At 40.1% G+C, this 21,684-nt stretch overlaps 1 protein-coding gene across 2 annotated transcripts in view; it reads right to left on the bottom strand.

Moving 5' to 3' along the window:
• The window catches only part of sez6b (seizure related 6 homolog b), a 182,923-nt gene that overhangs the window by 13,839 nt on the left and 147,400 nt on the right, over positions 1–21,684 (bottom strand). For both annotated transcript variants that reach the window (XM_034604273.1, XM_034604274.1), the window contains 5 exons: positions 20,453–20,619; positions 15,580–15,774; positions 14,275–14,413; positions 4,239–4,435; positions 1,098–1,292 (listed from right to left, as the gene is read on the bottom strand). In XM_034604273.1, coding sequence (XP_034460164.1) covers positions 1,098–1,292; positions 4,239–4,435; positions 14,275–14,413; positions 15,580–15,774; positions 20,453–20,619 — 893 coding nt within the window. The remainder of the gene's footprint in view (positions 1–1,097; positions 1,293–4,238; positions 4,436–14,274; positions 14,414–15,579; positions 15,775–20,452; positions 20,620–21,684) is intronic.

The raw sequence follows: 21,684 nt of genomic DNA on the forward strand, positions 1-21,684 counted from the left end.
GGACACAATGTAGGGATATAACATGATTTAGGTATGCATGCTTTCGGTTTTACTATATCCAATAAGATGTGAACCCTTACATGTAACATAGAGTGACAGCCTTTCATGGATATATGGTTGGAACGGGTAATGCGAGGCGGAGAGGGAAGGAATTAATTTGGGGAGCTGTGTGAAACATCTTCAGAGCCAAATCAAGGGAAATGGTATTTTTAGGGAATCTTGAAACTGTGGAGCTGTACATGTCATGTCTGTATGTATTTTTTATGGAACAGTGGTTCAAGGGGGACCTTGCCTGCTGGTCTTTGAAAGGTCATGGTGGATTCTCGAAACAGTGAAAGAGTAAAACAGCATAGGAGTGATCATATATGATGCACATAAGGAACATAAGTCATACAGAGGTCAGAGGGGGGCTTGACACAGACACAGCACCTGCAAACACAAGCAATATAACAAAATAATCTAAAAATAAACAAATTAGAATTTATTCTGAGATCAAAGGAGTGAGCTGCCATTTCAGTGAGGTTATGGCAGCAAGACATACTGTGCAAGAGGCCGGTCTTGCAGGTTATGTTAACAACTCTACCCAGACTATCTGTATTCCTAACACTGTTGCCAGGCTGTTGAATGAGGCAATGACAAGCAATGAGCGATTGGTCATGTCAACACGGACTGTCTGGCTGTCTCCAAACACACCTGCTATCTTAATATTTTTGTAAATGAGAACTTTCAGGTTGTGTTTTTTAAGAAAGTCACTGTGCAGATTAAGTGACTGTGAGATACTGGGTTGGAAACTTTTCAAACCTGAATTGCGCTACTTGGTTGACTGAGATGACGCTAAGTTCACAGTTTGTTATCCGTAAGGTCAGTCAAGGTGATGATTCGTCTATCTGTCTATCTTCATTGTTGATTCATTAATTTTGAATTTTCATTGATCTGCCAATAAAATCAACCACAATGATACAAGTATCGCAATTTCTATATTTCATGTGAATTCCCTTGTTGGTGCTAAAATCTAACACCAACACTCTCTGATGCTAAGCTTGTTTTCAACATCTTTTCCAGCTCAAGTGGATAGGGCAGTAGCTGTGTGTACTCACCTCTTTCACAGCTTGGTAAGTCACCGCTCCAGGTGAGGTCCCACTGGCACATGAGCAGCTCGGCACCCACCACCTGAAAACCCGGGTAACACTGGTAGGTCACCACAGTGCCCTGAACCAGCTCAGGGTGCGATGTACTCTTCCATCCATTAGTGATCTCTGGAAGCTCGGGGCAGGTGTCATTACGAGCTACCTCTGCAGTTTGTGGGGGCAGAAAGGGAAAGATGAGCATGAGAAATTATTAGGAATATAATGTCAATTGGAGTTGTATGAACTTTTAAGGGCTGATGCTGAGTTTCTGTCCAGCTAGCAGGACAAAGATATACTCATGTCAGTTTCTGTCTGCCCACACCACTTCTCTCTCATGCACACTAACCAGCAGGCTGGACTACTCTAATGCTGCAATACTCTGAGCTGTCGACTCAGAATATGAGACCCTCAGTCACCCTGAGGACAAGATTTTAACTTTGCAAACTAAATTCCTTTTCTCTCACAGGCCATGTAAAACTTATCATTCTGATGACCTCATGGCCCTTCCTCTAGCCCTTTCACACAGAGGTCACTACAGTGGACAGCTATTCAAAAGCCATTTTTCATGCATCTACATGGGTTTTGATGACATAGTTGCACTTTAGCCACTACATTGGATGCCAGGACATCATCCTGTACACTGCCAACCAGTGGCAAGTAGTTGTAAGTGCAATTTTGTTTAATCCAAACAAGATGGCCGTTGGGCAGCCATAAATGCCAAGTTGCTCCAAAATACCCTTCCAATCCTAAAAAAATAAAACGTTTTTTTATTTTATTTGTTCAAAACAAAGGAAGTTATACAATTGTTAAATTTTCTAGGTATTGATTTTAGATTGGGAGGAATTTCTGATTAATCATCCGTCCACTAAATTGGACATCATGCATCACAAGCTATAGTTCAGCTATGAATAGCTAGCTATAGAATTCATAATATTACTATGTCTATTGTTCTTGAAAATACTTAATCTGCAGTTACATCTGCAGTTGCCTGTAAATCAATTAGTTTATATAATAAGAATCTAATTTGCAGTTGTGTATATTTTTTATATTTTGTAGAGCACAAGAGCACAGTGTGATAGAAAGGCCTACATGATAAGGGAGCGAATACTATCTGAGTCAAGTGAGGACGATGCTGGTGGCAGTGATGATGACTGGCTGAGAATGCAAACAGAGCTTAGGATGTTGAGGATCCTGAGGGAGCAGAGGATGCACAGAGAACTGAGGATGATGAGGATGCAGAGGATGAGTATATATACAGATTGCGTCCAACCTGACAGTATGCTTGTCAGATCGTTGATTCATACTGGACAACATATTCTGTCGTCACGTTTTGATTGATAGAGTGTAGACTTTTGGTACATTATTAGAATCTGGACTCTTTGGATTCCTTCCCCAAACCACGGCCAGATAACTCTAACCCCTCAGGGCTTGTTGGCTTTGCTCTGCTCCCTGGCACACAGCTGTAGATTCGGGTTCTCTGTTTACAAGTGTAATTTGGACAAACACACCAAAGTAATTGCGCTTGGACACTGAACAAGCAAAAACTCTCCAACACCAGCCCATGCTGTTGTCTTGTGTTTACATTTATCTCTTGTTATGGCTTGAGCTATTGATTTTTTCGGAAGCCTTTCTTTTCCTCTGAATTCATTAGCTCTAATCGGACATTGTGTGTTGGCTATGGCAAACTGCCGCACTGAGGATGGACCCTGCCAAGACAAGGGACGGATTCTTATTGTTTCTTTTTGGTCCAATACCAGCAAAAATAAATGACTTTATTTGGTATAACTTTCCTTTTAACTGAATTACTCTCCGATCTTGGGCTACTTATTTTATATATCAATGTGTCTTTAGTTCTCTGAGGTTTTATATAGCTACTTCCATATTGCAACATACAGGGCTAGTACCAGTTTGTTAATTAATTTGAGTAAATTCTGCAAATAAGACATGTTTCCATGTTTCCTGTGAATATTATTATTAATTTCACTGTGAAATACAGTAAAAAAAACTGTCTGAGTTTTTGTGAAAATATGGTCTTCCATCTTTTGTCTTACCTCAGGGTTTAATTAAGACCAGAAAAAAAAGGTGGTATAAACAGTGTTTTGTTATATTCCTAATAAGCTACACACTGATGACAGTATGCTAAGAAAAGTAGACGGTGCAGTCTTTTTTCATGTTTGAACTCCTTACTACACAAATTCTAATGTAAAGCATACCCTCAGTTTGCTAAAGCATTATGTAAATATTTTATACCAGCTGACCAGATTTGATTTCTGTCCCTTTCAAACTATACAAATTGATTAAAAACAAACAAGAGTTAATATAGATACAGTAAGGAAATAAATACAAGACAAACAGTTATTATTATATATTACAGTTATTATTGCCATCTATACATATATATATATATAAATAAGGAGATATCGTTTTCTCTAAACTTGTTATCTTAAATAAATGTCTCTAAATATACATGCTGTCTGTTTACTAATGTTGCAAAAGTGTGAATACTGACAACCTCTATACTGCCAAAAACTCCAAATCCTTCAACCTTTACTAATTACTGAGTTCCATACTAAAAGCTATTAATTATTTTTGTCTTTTTTTGAGACTGAATCAGGGAATTGGCTATATTTCCTCTTCTTTTGAAGGGAAGTGCCCTGAGATCAATTTAAAATCTAAAAAATCTAAAATTTTATGTTAATATTTCAAAATTTATTATTTTCTGATAGCCACGCTTACTGTGAGCATATGGATGCATTTAGGCCCAAGGTCTTCCTGTCAGGACTGTCTGAAACTGCATGTGCACTGTTATTTCCATTTTTTTATTATTTTGATTCATAAACTTAAATACATTTAAAACATTAAAGCTGATTCCTCTGAATACTTTGTTAATATACAGAGACAGCTGATAAGTAATGAGGCATAAGTGATGAGGGATACTGACAGGGAATATTACGATTCTAAATTACCATTGGCATTTGACTGTGGAATGTGTTTTTAAATGTTTGACTTTGAACAACATCTGCCCATGGTGACTACAGTGTAGTCACAGCTCTCTGATGAGCTCATGTCTGTGTGCTGGAGTTAGCGCTGAGCACCGGCGCCATGGCTTACCAAAGAAGTGCACAACGAATCCATTGCCGTAGCCATAGACATTTGTGGCAGGGTCCGACTGGAACTGGATGGTGATGTCCGCAGTGGAGGTGTAGAGCTTAAAGTGAGACTTCGATCCTCCATACTGACCCAACACCTTGGCTGTAAGATCGTCTCCATCGTAAAAGGTCAGCAGGTCATTCTTCCCGATGTTCAACCTGAACGAAGAGAATCATTCTTTAGAATCATCTTCCTGATTTTAGGTTTTTCGATGTGTGGAAACAAATGGATACACATGCACTTCACACTCTACTCTCGCCCGACTGTTGAACTATTGAAGAGTGACATGGTCCCGAACTGCAGATTACACACCATGTGCATACATAACCTGCACATGCATACATAACTCTATTGCTCATGAGATGTGTCTGACAGAACATAATGTTAATGGGAACCTCATAACGTGTTCTTGCAGTTTTTGACAGTAATTGCACAAAGAGGTCAAACCAAGAGAGACTATTTCATCATTCATGAGAGGCAATGTGGTTCCCGCTCTTCAGAGGAACATTGTCAGGGTATTAGTGTGACGATTGACATGATTGGATCTTATGGTTCATGTCATCTTACAGATATACATCTAAAATTACAGTTTGCCAACCTGACTTTTATGATTTTACAAATTTTATGTCCATTACGCGAGAGGGCATGATAATATTTTGCTTGTTTTGTTGCTTTGCTATGTTTTTATGGAACATTCTAATAATTTGGGCTGTAATGAAAGCCTCCTAGAGCTTTCTGAAATATATTTTCAACAGAAACCATCATAAAACACCTTTCCGACCAAAAGTTAACTGAAACCCCCTCTTCCACCAAATTACCTCTGGCCCTTGAAACCTTAGTGCAACCTAGTGAACCAGTCCACTTTTCCACCAGTTATGAGTGGAACTACTGTATTTAAGAATTCATCCATAACCAAAGCCATTGCACAATGCACAACAGTATTAGCCAGATGGTGAATCACACTTATTTCCTATAGGTGTTGATGCAGATACAACACTCTACACACGCTTTTTCGAAAGATTTCTCATAGTCCGTCTTCATTGTTGCCTTCTTTATCCACTCATCTGACTCACCAACTTGCCCCCTTGAAAACCTGCAATCTCTTTTCTGATTTTGAATTTTATCTCCATACTTGAAATGTTTTTGTTTTGGGAATTACATCAGTAGTGAACACTCGGCCAGTCGACCAAACATTTGTGTTTATAGGCTGTTATGGTCCAAACAACACACCACTATTGAATTTGAAACTCAAACAGGAAATGAGCAGGCTATTTTCATCCATCAATCCAGCCCAATGTCCTCCTAATGCACTTCTTCACTCTAGATACTACCTCACCTGATTTCCTCCTCTTCTCTTGTCATAATTGTTACAGCCACTGGAGGTCACCTGATGATGAAACTTAGCTTTGGTTCATTGTTAGCTGCTGTTCAGGCGACCAATGGGCTCTTTCCTTAACAGGGCAGTCACGAATATGAACATATATGCTACTGTTCAGGTGACTCAGGCTGGCAAAGAGCACAACAGTCATCCTGAATGTAATGAGCATCGAGATATGCCTCTGTGAATGATGAATGAATCAACATAATGCTGAGTAACCGCAATCACTGTTAAATTGTCTAAGCGCCATGGATTTGTGCTGCATAGCCCGTGGAGCTGTAACTCTGTATAAAATGTCACCTGGGGATGAGCTATCTCTTTGTAGAGTGCAGATTCAGAGCATGGAAGAAATGGCTAAGACAGAATAAAGCAGTGACATGCTCTTTGCTGTTGCTAATTAATCACCAGCGGCTCCTGATAAAACTCATTAGCCAGCCTGAGATTGAGCTATTAATCACTATGGGGATGCTGAAGAATCAAAGGTTCAAGAGGCGTGGAGCGAATCGACACATTGCAAAGCCTGACAAGATGAAATGTTTATTTTTGATGCACTTATTCATTTATTTATTTGACCAAACAACTGGAAGAAATTACAGGAGTGTGAGTGAGGATGGGAGCAGATGAGAGCTGGAGTGGGGAGTGTTTGTCTTTTCCCAAGAAGAACCATTTATCTTCTGTCAGCTCTAGGCACATCCACACACACACACACACACACACACACACACACACACACACACGTAAGGACACTGAACAAACTCAATCTCAAATGGTAACTATAACCCTCTGATCTGAATATAACTTGACCCAAATGTAAACCAGGAGCAGGATTTATTTACTATGTCTCCCAGGGAAGAGAACTGGTCCTAATATCTGCTCCAAAGTTCTGACACACATGCAGTCCTGCCATGGGAATACATGCATTTAATCAACTTCTTTTACTGCAGAAATCAGTCATGACAGGTGGAACCACAGAGTTGTCCTCAGGTGATCCCATCGGGTGTGAAGTCCTTCAGCCTACATGAACATTAAGGTAAATAGTCAGTTTCGGGAAAGACCTCTGTTGTCATGGTTACAATAGCCAATACCCTTTTGGTCCCTAAGAAAAAATATATTTTATTAGTTTTCATGCCTTCTGTACTGTAGCATTCTTTTATTTTATTTTGTATTCATTTATATTTACTTTATAGGTATTCCATTGTTGTAACTGCTCCTCTCTCTCTCTTAAAATCCAGTGATACAAGGTTAATTTCCATTTTAAATAATAAATGTGTGCATAATTCTAAAATAAAGTCATTCATGTAATTTCTTGCAAATACAAAATTAACCCTACGGTCACCCAAAGTTCCACTCTCTCTGTAGGTAAGTCAAACATATATAATTGATCTTATTTCCTATATTTTATTGAATGTGAGAGTTGTGTTTATTCCCACAGGACAATTTTCTCTGCATTCAAAATAACTTTCCAACTCTGAGACGAAAAATATTCCCAACTCAGAATATCAGGGCAGTGTTGATTATTAAATGCATATAGTTTCTGAAAATCAAAACGGTGTAAATCCAACTAGTAATTGGAAAACATCCAAACTGCTTAAATAACAATATAAGAATTAAATCCTACTCTTAGACTCACTGTGATAAAGCTTTTTAAAGCCTGTTGCCAGGCTTCATAAGCATGGCAAAATGAACATGGAGCTCATGGTGTTCCGTGTTTGATGTTTGATCACTAGCGGATAAAACCTCCCTTGCTCAGAGAGTGGGACAGATTGAGAAATATTTTTGGCTGGTGTCAAATTTGTTGTGATTAAGCTAAACAAGGCCTTATGCGGCTCTGCAGCGCATCTGCAGAGAAAAATCAATCGCAGCCTCCATTCCCTGACACTAATCTGATTTAGTTCAATTTGTAAAAACAGGGCTGAGTTTGGCCTGGCCACCAGGACCGGCTGCCAACACATTCTCAACTATACACTTCATCACCTCGAATTTCCATCTCACAAATGTCAGACATATAAGAAGAAAATTGTTGGTAATGTTTTTGGCTGCTTCTCTGATTGTCTGATCCTTTCCCTGGAAATGTTGGTAAAAATCCCATCACTTCAACCTCTTCACTTTCACAAGCTGTTTAGATGAAATGTGACTTTACTGTATCATTGCTCAGCAATGTCATCGGTGTTAACTGTTTTCAAGTTTGAAATTCATCTTCATCAAATCTTTCTGATAAGAACTGCGAGGCCGGGCTGTCATCTTAACATCAACATCAGCAATATGGAAATACACACACACACACACACACACTCACACTCACACACACACACACACACACACACACACACACACACACACACACACACACACACACACACACACCTCGATATAGAGGGAACAGCCCTTGCTCCACAAAAAAAGCCATAATTAAAGGTGTGGCTCTCTTTCTCCTCATCCTTGTTACCATCTGCTACTAAAATCACCAGCTTCCACTGACAATCCACATGTTAATTCAACTACTGACTTCAATGGTGGCCATGTTTACTTCTGTACAACAATGTGCTGTGTGTGACATCTTGTCACGTGTGTGTGAATTTAGGAGTGTAACCAGTTCACACTGGAATCTGATATTGGCTGCTACTGCTTACACTTGCTATCACATTTGCTTTTCTGATCAATTTACATAAGACAAAGGATAAGAATTCTGGGAAATGTAGGACATCATTATCGTTAAGAGTCTTTTCTCTCCACAGTTGCCAGGTGCTTGCTCATTGTGGGAACTGTTGGGTTTCTCTATAATATTGTTAGGTCTCAACCTTACAACCGTAAGGAAAGTGCCTTGACATAATAAATGTTGTGATTTGGTGCTATACAAATAAAACTGAATAAAAGTGAGTTAAATTGAGTTCAATATAAAATCATCACGAAACAGTGTATAAAACGACACAACACAAACCAATGACATATTATTTAACTGTGTGTGGGGCAGATTGTCTCTTTAACAATGCAGCCTAATTATCACCTTAACAGCTACTGTAATTTATTGATTTCCATTTTCATCGAGAAGCAACGGGAAGTCTATAACCTGTGGTAGAGACAGTGATTACATTCATTTTAATCACACCTTTCACCCCCTCCTCTTTGATTTGAAGGCCATCTATAAAAGTCTTTTGATACACCCCAGTGATAATGTCCCTCCTGCCATTACACAGATGGAGCAGGAGATATGAATACATCCAAGTGTGCACAGGTGTCTGTGTGGAGTGTGAGGAACTAATTCCCAGGGACCTTGTTAAAAGCCTCATATATCTCAGTACACTGTCTAACGCCGAGCTCAGGGAGAACAGCTGCTACTGATAAGCTTCATATAAATGCTCAGACAGAGGCATATGTTCAGACAGGGAGGAGGTCTTGTTCTAGATTAGAAGCTCCTCTCCATGGAAACTTCTGTTTTGCTACACTCCCATGAGCACTCTCTGGGAAACTGGACCACAGTGTGCTGACACCTCAAGTTTAGTTTCAGTTGCAGACTTTTCAATCCTTGTATTCGCAGATGGTCCTACACACAGGGAAATACAACCAATCCCTGAAGGCTGCCGTGTTTATCACATACCACAATACCCCTACTTTTACTTTTTTACTTTTGTCATGACCTTACCTCCATTGGGCTAGGATTTTAATTTTGAATTCATAATAACAGTGGTTGGTGGGGACACAATGGCTGAGTCCAGATCCCGGAGCGGGGGGGGGGCTGAGTTTACCCAAAGTAAATTTCAATATTTGGCCCCTAGTTGCTTGTTATTGTATTCATAAACATATTAATAAAATAAACAACTTGTTCCCTAGTTAAGAGAAAAACATCCAGTTCATCCAGGCACTGCATTAGATGATAACTCCACTTCTGCAGGCTGGACAGTTTACACTACACAATCTACAAATTCCGATTCTCTTTTTATTCCACAACATAAAAGTACTTGTATTTCCCTGATACATTTCAGAGAGAAATGTTGTAAGAGAGAACCAAGCTCTCACAATACTCAGCCAGTGTGACCAGGTGCATTCACCGCTGGTTGATGTTCAGTTGCGAAAGTGCAGACTGAAAATTAGTCTGGGCTAAAGAAAAAACATCTGGGGCTACAGCCCCGGATGCCCAAGCCAGGCGACGCCCATGGTTTTGACTCCTTTCTAAAAAGCATCCGAACCAAACCTACATTTACACGTATGATGAAATTAGGTATTGTGCTTTCCAACAACTCAATAAAAAAGGAAAACTCCTGGATAGATAAACAGTTAGGTGTAGCAACTGCTGGGCACTGCTGCTTGACGCACCTCTGATGATCAGCCAGGAGCTACCCCTGATGGTTTTGCTGCTGTCATCCTAGAAAACCTCCTGGTGGTGGAGCATTAGCAGAGACATCTCACTGTCATCTCTTGCAATCTTTTTTCTTAAAGCATGAGCCAGAAGGTACCATTCTCTTCCTCCTTGCCCAATTCATTTAAGGTCTTCTAATGCGTTGAACCCTTGACTACGATATTCCTCAGTGTTAGGTAGTTCTTATTAAGTCTAGGAATGGATTTCTACAGAGTAGGTGGCTGTCTTCCACCCGGCCTTGCTTGCTTTCTGGTGGCTTGGGACCACAGTTTTCTTAACAGATTTCCCCATGCCAGTCCTCCTCGACTGCCAACAAGCTCTTGATTTCTCAGTCTGCTGATGGCATGGTTTACTATTTTCCTGTTTGGGCCTTCAGGTGGATATTCCTCACATGCTGGTCTGATGACTCTTGCAGCTCTAGGATCAGTCTTGCCCTCTTCAAAGCCAATACAAGTATCCTAGGTTTCCATTGACTCTAAATGTGATGTAACTGTTTCTGATTCACAAACTAAAGGAGAGGCTGACTTGGGCAACGTGGTTGTTCAATATTCATCCATATTATCAGCCAATATTCATATTCACAGCCCAGTGTGAGTAGCCCTTAAATCCTTTTCAGAAATCAGGATGTGTATATTTGGAGGATGCCTTGACACATCATTCATTTTGCTTCACAGGGGTGTCAATCCTTGTCTGGACTGTAATCTTACTGGAGCCATTCAGTATGACCTCAAAAGCTGCAGTAAAGAGGATGGGAGGGACTGAGCACCCCATTGCGTTGTGCCACTGCAGCAGCTGCCAATCAGTCATTGACTTCAGGGAGGTATAGCTAACTTTAAAGTCTTCAAAGTATTTAGAGGTTGGGGCATTGAAAAAGTCAAGGGCAAAGGCAGTGAGCTGATGAAGAACACAGCCATAAGTCACATAACATGAGGACATGACTTCCCTGCTATGAGGGACACTTGGTTTGCTCCCAGGTCATTGTTGAATGTTCCACGCAGCTGGGGAAGCCTGGTGATATGCAAAACTCATTGTAGATTTCACAGTTAGCTGAAAATTCTCAGCTCTTTGGGCTTTAAAGCATTCCGGTGAGTCCTGCATTCTGGGTAACACATTCAAGGCACCTTGGTGAGTTTCTCTGATGAGTGGGTCTTTGTTTTTTTCATTTACTTCTAGCTGCCAGTGTCATATTAGCGTGGTTTTTATTTTAATCTTTTCAAACTGTTGGTTGAGTCTAACAGTTGGTAAACCCAGCTTGAAAGGCCATTATGGCTCAATGTATGGGGAGCTATGTCCTGTTTGCATGATGGTTCGTATTCGAGTGTGAGGTTGACTTGCACTGTTAATGCAAGTCAATAATGTCTTCTTAAAGTCAAAATGCAATGGCAGATTAACCAACAGACTATTATGAGAGGGCTTTTACTTTGATGAGACAATGAAAGAATAGAGGCAAAGTAGGGAAGACAATGTATTTCAGGAAATTGGTGTTGATCTTGTAGCCATCGCTGTCAATGTTAACTGACAAGGATAACTTTTAATACAGAAAGCAGAACCTGGTGGTGCCTGACTTGGGAAATAGCTATGTCCACGGGAAAGAGGTCCTGGGTAACTAAAATAAATAAATTCACTGTGTTTATTAATATAGCCAAACTGGAGACTGTGTTGGCCGACTGAATCAAACTCAGCTCTCCAAAAACGGACAAAAAGCTATTCCAACATAAAAAGACATCAGGTATTACAATATAAGAGACCCACAGTTGTTACACACTTGCATCTAGTTGTATATTAAACAGCTGAGAGAGAAAGTAAAGTAAAAGTAATCGTGTTGGATAGGTAACCCCAGGTAAAAAAAATATCCACAAATAAACAGAATGTTGACTGAAAAGTGCTTCAGTCGCATGCTCTGGAAATCCTTTGATCCTCTCTTCTATTCGGGAACATACAACTTATCTTATGTATTGACAGTGCAGCAAAGTAACCAATCATAGCTGATGGCTTTATAATTCAGCAGCAGTCAATGGAAACTGCACAATGTATATCATCATTTCACTGTCATACATTGGAAATGAACAGGCAACTTGAGGATGCATACACATGTAAATTAATTGGTATTTAAGTTTTCCCTGCAGTAGAGCTCTCTGCCGTTAACCACAGTGAATGCTCCAGGTGGCTTGTTCCTGTGTTGCGTCAAGTAATTATAATGATTCATGTAAAAATCATCTTCATTTGAAAAGCTGTCTTGACTTGTAATGTTGTGTTCTCATTGAAAACAAATCCCTTCACCAAAAGTCACAGATCACACAGTAAAGTTAGCACGAGATACAGAGTCACCATAGCCACATTTACGAGAAACGAGTCAGGCTCAAATAAACAGGAATCATCCTTCAACCAGTAGCGATAAATATGTGAATGTATTCTTTGCTAGCTGCTCAACGATTGGCTGCATTTAGCTTTTTCTCACAACAACGATAGAGCATATTTTTAGTGCTTAATACGAGAAATTAAGAAATCACAACTCAGTTGTGATGCAGCTGGAGATGACGTTGAATTTGCTAGAATTGTCCACTATCAATGTTGCAGCTGGTGAAATGGTTTAAAGAGACAGAAAAGTGTGATACTATGAGGGAGAAAGAGTCATAGCTTTTACTCATTTACTTTACACTACCTTTACATGGCAGGTTTACAGAACGTGTTAACGCAACATTATGCAACTATTCATTTTAGAATAAAAGCTTCAAAACCATTTAGATGTTACACTGACTTGTAATAAGAAGAATTGGCCCTGTTTAATTCACATCTTATATAACGTTGGCGAACTGGTATGATCTCCTGCAAGACGTGCCTCACTGAATGATTGTCAGAGGCTTAACCTGCAGGAACGAGGCCCAGGCAGCAAGTTCAAGACTAATGCTGAGCAGCAGATCAGTTAACATAATATTGATTTATACACTGATATCCAGTGAGGAAACCTTGATAGAATTTTATAGCCCACTTTATATCTGTGACTATTTTATGTATAAATACTTTAAACATTGAAACACCTCTCCATTTATGTTAGACGCTGCCTTTTCAGTGCTGTTGTAAATATTGTCATTTTGTGCTGTGCTACTCGTGATGTCTATTGCATTTCTGTCCGGGCCTGGGATAAGGATCCCTCACATGGGGCTCCCTCTGAGGTTTCTATGATTTTTGATAGTTTTTCCTCACTCTTGCTGAGAGTTAAGGACAGAGGATGTCGAGCTTCGTTAAGTCCCATGAGACAAACTGTGATTTGTGATTATGGGCTATACAAATAAAATTTGAATGATTGATTGCAACAGTCCTTCCAGTTCTGAAAGCAGAGGATCCTGAAATGTATACCCTGTTTGGCTTTTTTGATAAATGTCTTCTTGTCTTTGATTTTGGTTCTATAGTCACACGTTTTTTAGGTTTATTGTATTGTCCAAATGTTTTCACAGGGTTACTTCACCTCCACTAAAATCACCTGCTCTGCTAAATGAACAGCAGCAATTACTTATGCTGACAAGCTTCCCTTTCAAAAACCAAGAGGCAGCCATTAATCAGTGTTTCCGAACATACAACAGGAGCACAGGTGGTGTTCAGAGAGGGGGAGAGAGAGAGAGAGAGAGAGAGAGAGAGAGAGAGAGAGAGAGAGAGAGAGAGAGAGAGAGAGAGAGAGAGAGAGAGAGAGAGAAACCAAGCTTAAGATGGAACCTATGCAAATGAGTCCTTCTTAATTTGCTTGCAAATGGCAAATGATTTTCAATGGCTGACTGACTTATCGGGCTCTGACATGGCGCGGCGTGTTGTTCGGTGTCCTCACCTTGGCACTGAGATCACAGGAAACACACACTCCCCAGCTGTACAAGCGCACCCTCCACTCCACACAGCAGCCATTAGGGGAGTAGGGGAAGAACTCCCAAACAAAACATTCCTGATATAATTAGTTTTCTCGGCTGCACCTAATTAACCTTTGTCTGTGTGGCACTTACGCATCGTATTCACAAGCCGAGCACCCTTTCATTAGCAGCGCGGTGTGTTTTTTTAATGTGTTTTACCAGTCATGGTGAGGTAGCTCTTTGTAATCTTCAAACTGCGTCCATGGCTCTGTTTGAAGCCAGGAACTGGTGTATGCATCATCCCATGAGGTGAAGTGGGTTTTGTTTTGATTAGATTCAAAGAGGCCAAGGAGAGGGACTGCAGTGATGTCGTTCTCTGCATATCAAACGAGGCGGATCAAACTGCATATGTAGAAGGTGGATACGTACACTTGAATGTCCAGCATGATCCTCTTGTCCTCCTCGACATGGATTCCCCAGATACAGTCCTGGCCTTTATCGTAGGCTTCAGGCCAGTTAGGAGAGAGCACCACTCCAGCTGAATCTGTGATTTCGCCACTACACACAGCTGGAAGACACACACACACACACACACACACACACAGAGGCTCAAAGGTTTTAGACAAGCAGCCATGAATCTTGCCATTATAAAATACAGTTTGAAATGGGCAACATTGGATTGCAATTGTTGCATTGCCACAATGTCACTTTTTAGAACCCAACGGTGTAGATTGTTCATTTCGTCTGGACACTGCTTCATATCCATTAAAGACTGAGGTATCATGGACAGAACATTTCTTTTGTTACTTTAGCTGCGAATGGAATCCGTAACAAATAGTGTAGTTGTGTGATCGCTTAGTTATGAACAGGTTTTGTGAAAAGGACAAGTCTTTTTCTTTATTTCGTATGGATTGTTTCAATTCAGTAAATTGTTCCCAGTAAACTGCAATGCAAGTTGCCAGGTACGTTCTGATCTATTGCTCACTATACCTGTGTATTTTACAGACACAAACACCCATTGTAAGAGTCCGGAGAATTGGGACCAGACTTAACTCGCAGTTTGCTATTCACACATGCACAACACAGCAGGAGGTTCTCTGCACAGATGCGTTCACAACAGCAACATTATTCAGGCGATGGGTGGTGCAGCCAGCAGTGGCAGGAAGTAACTATGTAACAGAAGTAATCCGCTGCGGAGATCAAGTGAGTTTCTTGACAACGCACAGACACCGGTGTCGGCTTTTATCACTACAAAATCTCTCGACGTCTTTTGTCGGTGTCTTCTTCGTGTGTGTCACCAGTTTTTCCCCTGGAGATATTTGCTTTCTTTTCATTTTTTCGTCTGTCATGATAGAAGCATCATCAACCCCCACTCGCTCGCTATGATTCCAGTGCGGAATCCCCTGCTGTGCTCTCACATCGGATTCCCCTGACTTTCTGTGGACTATATACTAGTGGGGCCAGACGGTAGAAGTCTGCAGATAATCCGGGGGCTCTCACGCGGACATATGCATTCACACATGCACCTCCCTCTGAGAAAATAAGGAGGATCTCCAGATTTCAGTGCATGTCTGAAAGCAGCTTAAGTAAAGTCATACCTGACCTGGAACTGCAGCCCCAACAGCCCTGAGTCCTGCTTTTCAGTGAAGTATGATATAAATGCCCAAATAAAAGATCAAGGTGTAAAGAGAGTGATTACAACAGGATGTAGGCTGAAGGCATGGATATACAGACCTCTGCAGGCGGGCTCAGTCTCATTCCATTGGGGATTGTTGGGATCCATGCATTCAATGGTGACAGAGCCTTGCTCCAGAGTATAGCCAGGGTCACAGGCAAACTCCACCACAGCTCCCACTGCCCAAGTGTTGTCACTACTGGTCAGGTTACCATACTTCACGAAGGGCTCGTAGCAGTGGCCTGCTGCAAAGGCTGTGGAGAGAAGGTGCAAATACTTTTTCAGTGGTGGAAAAGAATGACATTTTACCAAAGAGCAAAAGAAAATCTGCATCTATCAGGTGAGTTAGTTCGAGTTAGTCCGATAGTTGTCCAACATACAGCAATGAATATGGATGATAAACGTTTGAGATAATTGTAAGATAAATTGAATTATTGCTGTAATAATGGTTCAAACTGAAACATACAAGATTTTTGGGATGGATTGAAATTAACTTTGGTACAGATACAGGTGTTAAGATTGTCCAAAGCCTGGTTTTGACAAGCATGGTTCCCAGAGGTTGAACCATAGGCTAATACATGTGGGATTCACCAGCCCCAGCTCTTCTCTCTTTTCAGAGCTAAGGTTACCATGTGATCACACTGTATTAAAATGGTAGCTATTGGTACAATGTACTTTGCCTGCCATGCAACCTGCATTTCACCCAACCCCACTACCTATACCTACAGGTGCTGCACTCACAGAGCGGCAATTAATACAGCATAACTTAAAACCTGCTGAAGACGTACCAGTTGTACCAGGGGTGAAAGTGTGATTAATGTTAATAGTGACATAAATAAAGCTATGGCTTCAAATACTGAGTATTGTGAATTATATACTGTACCGTTTAACTGCCAATGTCACATATATCATGGTTTCAGTAAAAGAACATAATCCCCCAATGTGTCCTAGCTACATTTCAGAATTGGTGTGGAATTAAATGGAAAAGATGCAGATGCAGTTAGAAAAGGCTAAATGCTCATGATTGATATTATCGGTTTATCACATTAAGAATGCCTTGTCAGGATAAAGTAGGGACTATCAAATCTGCTGGAGACAAGCTAAACAGCGTTACGTCCTGTTAATGGCCTTAATGAGGTCCAGTGGAAATATGCACGGTTGCTCCCTTTGGACTTAATCCCATTGGTAGCAGTGAATTGGAGGTCTAATCAGATTACTCTGATTGTATTTCCAAGTGGTCCTCGCAGAGTGGAGACAAGGCTCTTATCTGATGGCGAGTGCTCAGACAAATGTGAGAACAAAAGATAAGAGAAGCTATGTGATATCTCACCCTGACAATGTCGCTTGAAACTCGTTGTAAAATACATCATATGGATTTTAATGCATAAGATTATGCTGGTGGAATCTGCAAAGTTCATATTGTGCACCTGAAAGACCCATGGCTCTTTTATTCACAAGCTCCATTACAACAAAACTAACAGATATGAAAGGAAAGGCAATAAAGTGAGGTACCTTTCAACAGCCAAGGAAGCATTTAAATGAACCTATAATGTTTATTGCCAAAATTACTGCTAGCAATGAAAGCAGTAATGAAAATAAAACCCTTCTGATGAAAGGATTTCGTAATGGGGCTTTTGTTCTGGCGAAACCTGTTATTTTCCTCTCTTTTTTCCAAGTGGGAGATATAAAGGTTTATAGAGAGCTGCGTTTCATGACATCTGTCTCACTCTATCACACTGAGACATGGTGGTTGCTCTTTCTTCCTTAGCTTCATCCAGGATTGCTCCCCTTGGACCAAATTAGGATTTTAAACTGCCAGTGGCATGGTTCTGGGGATGGCTGTTTTGGTCTGTTGATCCACAACTTGGTTCAAAATGAAATATCTGAACAACTTTGGTTTGACTTGCAATACATTTCTGTGCAGACATTCCTGGTCCTGAGGAAATGAATCCTGCTGACTGGTGCACCCCTGCCTTTTCCTCTAGCTGCACCGCGACATTGACATTTGTGGTGCACATTAACACATCTTGTCAATCCTGGATGGATTACCTTGATATTTGCTACAGACCTTCATGTTTCACAGACAATCTATTCTCATGACTTTGGTGTCTTTTCCGCTAATGCCATATAAGTTTGACATTTTCATTCTTATTGAAATATCTCCACAACTATTGGATTGATTGTTTGATTGTGCTCCTTAGAGTGGATTCTAATAACTCTCAGTGCTATCATCAGGTCAAAAAACCTTTTCTCCAATACTTTGGTTTATGACTAAACACCCCCTTAACTTATTCCCACCAGCCCCAGTTGTACATTTTAAAGCTAATTAGCAAATAGCTGAACAGATTAAACTTAAAGTGCAGCCTCACCGAGCTGTCAGCATGGCTGTAGACCCTTAGTCTTACAACCAGCACAGAGCCACACAAACCTCTGTCAAGTGTAAGGCAAGTGTCTTTGCCAATTTAAGACTGATGCAGATGTCATTATCACTTCCAGCTCCCACATTTCGTAAATAGCAAATGCACTTGCACCCATCTGAGCTCTTTGTTGCTGTTGCATTGTTGTTGTACATATATATATATTTGGATTGACATAGAAAAACATTATGGTCATATGAAGACATCTACATGTTTTTCAGTGTAAAAATGTGCCCTGCAGTCTTTCCTGTGGATCAAGAGGTAAGTAGTGGAAACCCTTTATTCACATGTTTTGTTGCCTGTCTTCTTATACTAAACCAAACTGCCTCGTTCACATTAACGTTCTCTTCTTTATCTCCGCTACACTATCCTCAAGTCAAATTTTTCTACTCGGAAAGTCGGAGGAACATCACCACCCCAAAGTTCTTTGTGTAGAAGTATTTGCAGTTTGTTAACAAGAGTGATAATGAAATTAACATTACTATCTGTTACTAAATATCTGAGTATAATGAACAGTCTCTCCGGTACTGATTGCCCTTCTTAAATTTGGTTTACGTTTCGATCGATATAGAGCCTACCGTCTAGTTGTGAGCATTTATACTTGTGCACTGTTATTTGTTATAAATTAAATAATCCCTTGGTCTTTATTTGGGTGTTTCTTTATTTATTTGTTCTTGGAAAAGTATGAAGCCACCAGTTGGAGCATGATTGAAATCCATGAAGAGGAAATTCCTAAAAGCAACAAGCTGACTTTCAGTATGTTTAGGACGTTTGTACTTAGTGGATCGGTGGAAGAAAACAGTAGACGTTACAACGTACAGATGTACTTTACATTTATATACATTACAAAACACCTCAAGCTCTCCTTTCAAAAGTGGTATTCCAAATTTGCCATTTTTACCTATGACTGGGTCCATTCACCTAAATACCACTGCTGCAAGGGCTCTATTCTTCCTTAGCTTCATTGTTTACTAGATGGATAAGACACGCTGATGACATTTTATTCTATAGGCATCAGTCTTAATGTCAAACCCAAGTTTACAAGATCCAATGTCACGCAGTTTCATAGGAATCGTCCTTTAGACCATGTCCTTGTCTGTATTTCACAGTGGAATCATATGACCAATAAGCATGTTAGCAGGGCCCTTCCACTATGTAGAACAATATATACTTACAAGACTTATATCCCTATATACTTCCATAAACATCCTTAACTCTGGGGTTCTGCAAATATCAGTATGTGATATGTGTTACTGAATTACGCTGGCGGGCAGTGGAATAGTGTACAAACTTCATGGTGATCTGTAGTGTCAATCTATAAATAAAGGGAGATAGGAGGGTGGATACATAGTGTTCTGTGGAGTTTACAGAAGTGTGGGAAATTAAGGGTTAGGGAGGGTGTATGGGTTTGAAGCTGAAGTTAAATATGGTTGACAGCTCTGCAGAAAGTAAGTAGTCTAAAGTGACCTTTCAACTGAGATTATTGTATGGAGGCAAAGAGAGCCGTGAGGTTATAAGCAAGTGAATATCTATAATTGCGACATTTGACCACTACCAAAATTGTAATGATGGAATTTTGCACTGGTTTGTATAACATCTATAATGTATTTTAGACTTAAAGCTATTTATCTGAATATTTATCAGATTATCAGAGGAAAAGACACTTGAATTTATTGTTTGAATTTGTGATACAATTTATATTCTTCCCATCCTTGCTTTGATTCTATATAACTTTGCTAGAGGAGATAATGAATAACTTAACCCACTTCATTTAACCTGCATAGGACACATACTAGCACTTTAATACAATTAGAAGATGTTTGAATTCACTTTCCCAACCATATAATTATGAGACAAATGTCAGAATCTGAATTGATTTTAGCATATTAGATTAGATTATTTATAATTAAATCCAGACACTGAGGCAGCTGGAATCACTGAGTGAGCCGACAGAGATGAGCTGTACTTTCACTCCTACATAAAGTCTCCCTTCAATGCCACATGTAGCTCCCCCATTGAGACACCTCTGATAAAACACCACAGTCTTCTTCAGCTCAGCTCTTCATATTCCTCTCCCCAACCGATTTTTCTTTTTCGCCGTTTGAAAGGCACCTTTCACTGCTGCAGTGCAGCACTTTTAGTGGCTGTATTGGCCTTGATTAAATGGATTTCATCATCATTGGAACTCCTGACCTCCATTCACCAGTCAGCAGCTCCATCCATTCACCGCAGTTAGCTTTTACACTACATTCTTTTGAAGGTCTTTGTTCATGATACTGTTTAACTGATAATTCACTGACAATCTCCTGCAGGCCAAAGTTTCTGACTGATGCTAAGCTGTTCTTGGCCTTAAGAAATTAACTTCCATCTTTTCTATGAACTCCATATTTGTGTTTAATGGAGAATAAATTCCGATGTTCTGCGGTCTTCTCCATGTTTTTATGATTTGTGACATAAAGCAGGAGCCCTCTCTCACATTACACACGCTGTGTCACCACATAGTACTAAAGCTTACCTTGGTACCGGATGGCGATACCAGTGGATGTGCCGGTAGCGTCTGTAGTCAGCTCAATGAATAGATGTCTGGACGAGCTGAGTAAACCTTCGTTAGGCAGATACTCCACCTCATAGGAATCATACAGGGCAGCTGCATCTATGCTGTTACCGTTCTTGATCAGCACCCTAGAAGAAAAAGAGCAAAGAATCATGAGCAGGGATCATCCTGTGATTTCTGTCTCAGCCCTTTTCATGTGGACCATTCTGTCTCTGTCTCCTGTCATACTCCACCCACCCACCACATCTCCTCGTCCCAGATCCACCTGCTCACCTGTTTCCTACTCCAATCCATCTACTGGAACTTATTCATTCATTTTCCACTGCTCACCTGTATACATGGGGTGTTTCTTTCCAACTTAAAGTGGGTGAAGACCTGTCCTTACTCTGCCTCTGATTGGCTGACTCTGCTGTTTTTCTATAACGCTGACTCAATCAGAGTCAAGGTAGGGACGGGTATTTGCCGATGGCAGGCAAAGGGGGAATTCAATTAAATTGTCACCTTGTGCTTTTGACAAAAATTTTAAGCCGGAGTCTGTGCAGCAGTGATCAGGGAGTGGAACCACCAACACATTTCACCAATCAGAAATCTATTTCAGCTGTCACCTTGGTTTTGTTGCATCAAATAACTACTGAAAACCAAACTTTTAAGAAAAAACTAAACACTGGGACTTACATGAATGTGATACGAAAATCCTAAAATAACAGAAACCATCTTTGGAAACAAATATTTGGCTTGTACGGTGAATTTGGGTAATTTGGGATATTGGGTAATGTGGGACACCTAAATTCCTGTCTGTTTATTTCCATTTCTAACAAAATCTTGTCAACTGTAACTAATACTAATACTACCACTTAATGTTAAGGATATAAATATTTTATAAATTAGTCGCTGTTCCTAATTGTTATTAAATTATGTTTGTGATGTATTCCACAAACACAATATGCATTGAGTTGTTTAAAATGTTATTATTATTTTTTTTTAATTGTTTAGTTGTCCCACTTTATCAAACATGGTTGGTAATATGGGACAGCATGCTTTGGGTAATCTGGGACAGTTATTTATGTTCTCTAAATGGGAGAAATATGCATTAAGAAAGAAAAAAAAGACAAACTAAAGAGATGTATGATGTGCAGTTGTCAGAGAGGAGTTAATGGTAAATACAGTCTGTCCCTGTCTGTTTAAACTGATTG

Source organism: Hippoglossus hippoglossus, chromosome 13 (genome assembly GCF_009819705.1).
Source record: "Hippoglossus hippoglossus isolate fHipHip1 chromosome 13, fHipHip1.pri, whole genome shotgun sequence".
Taxonomy (NCBI): Eukaryota; Metazoa; Chordata; class Actinopteri; order Pleuronectiformes; family Pleuronectidae; genus Hippoglossus; species Hippoglossus hippoglossus.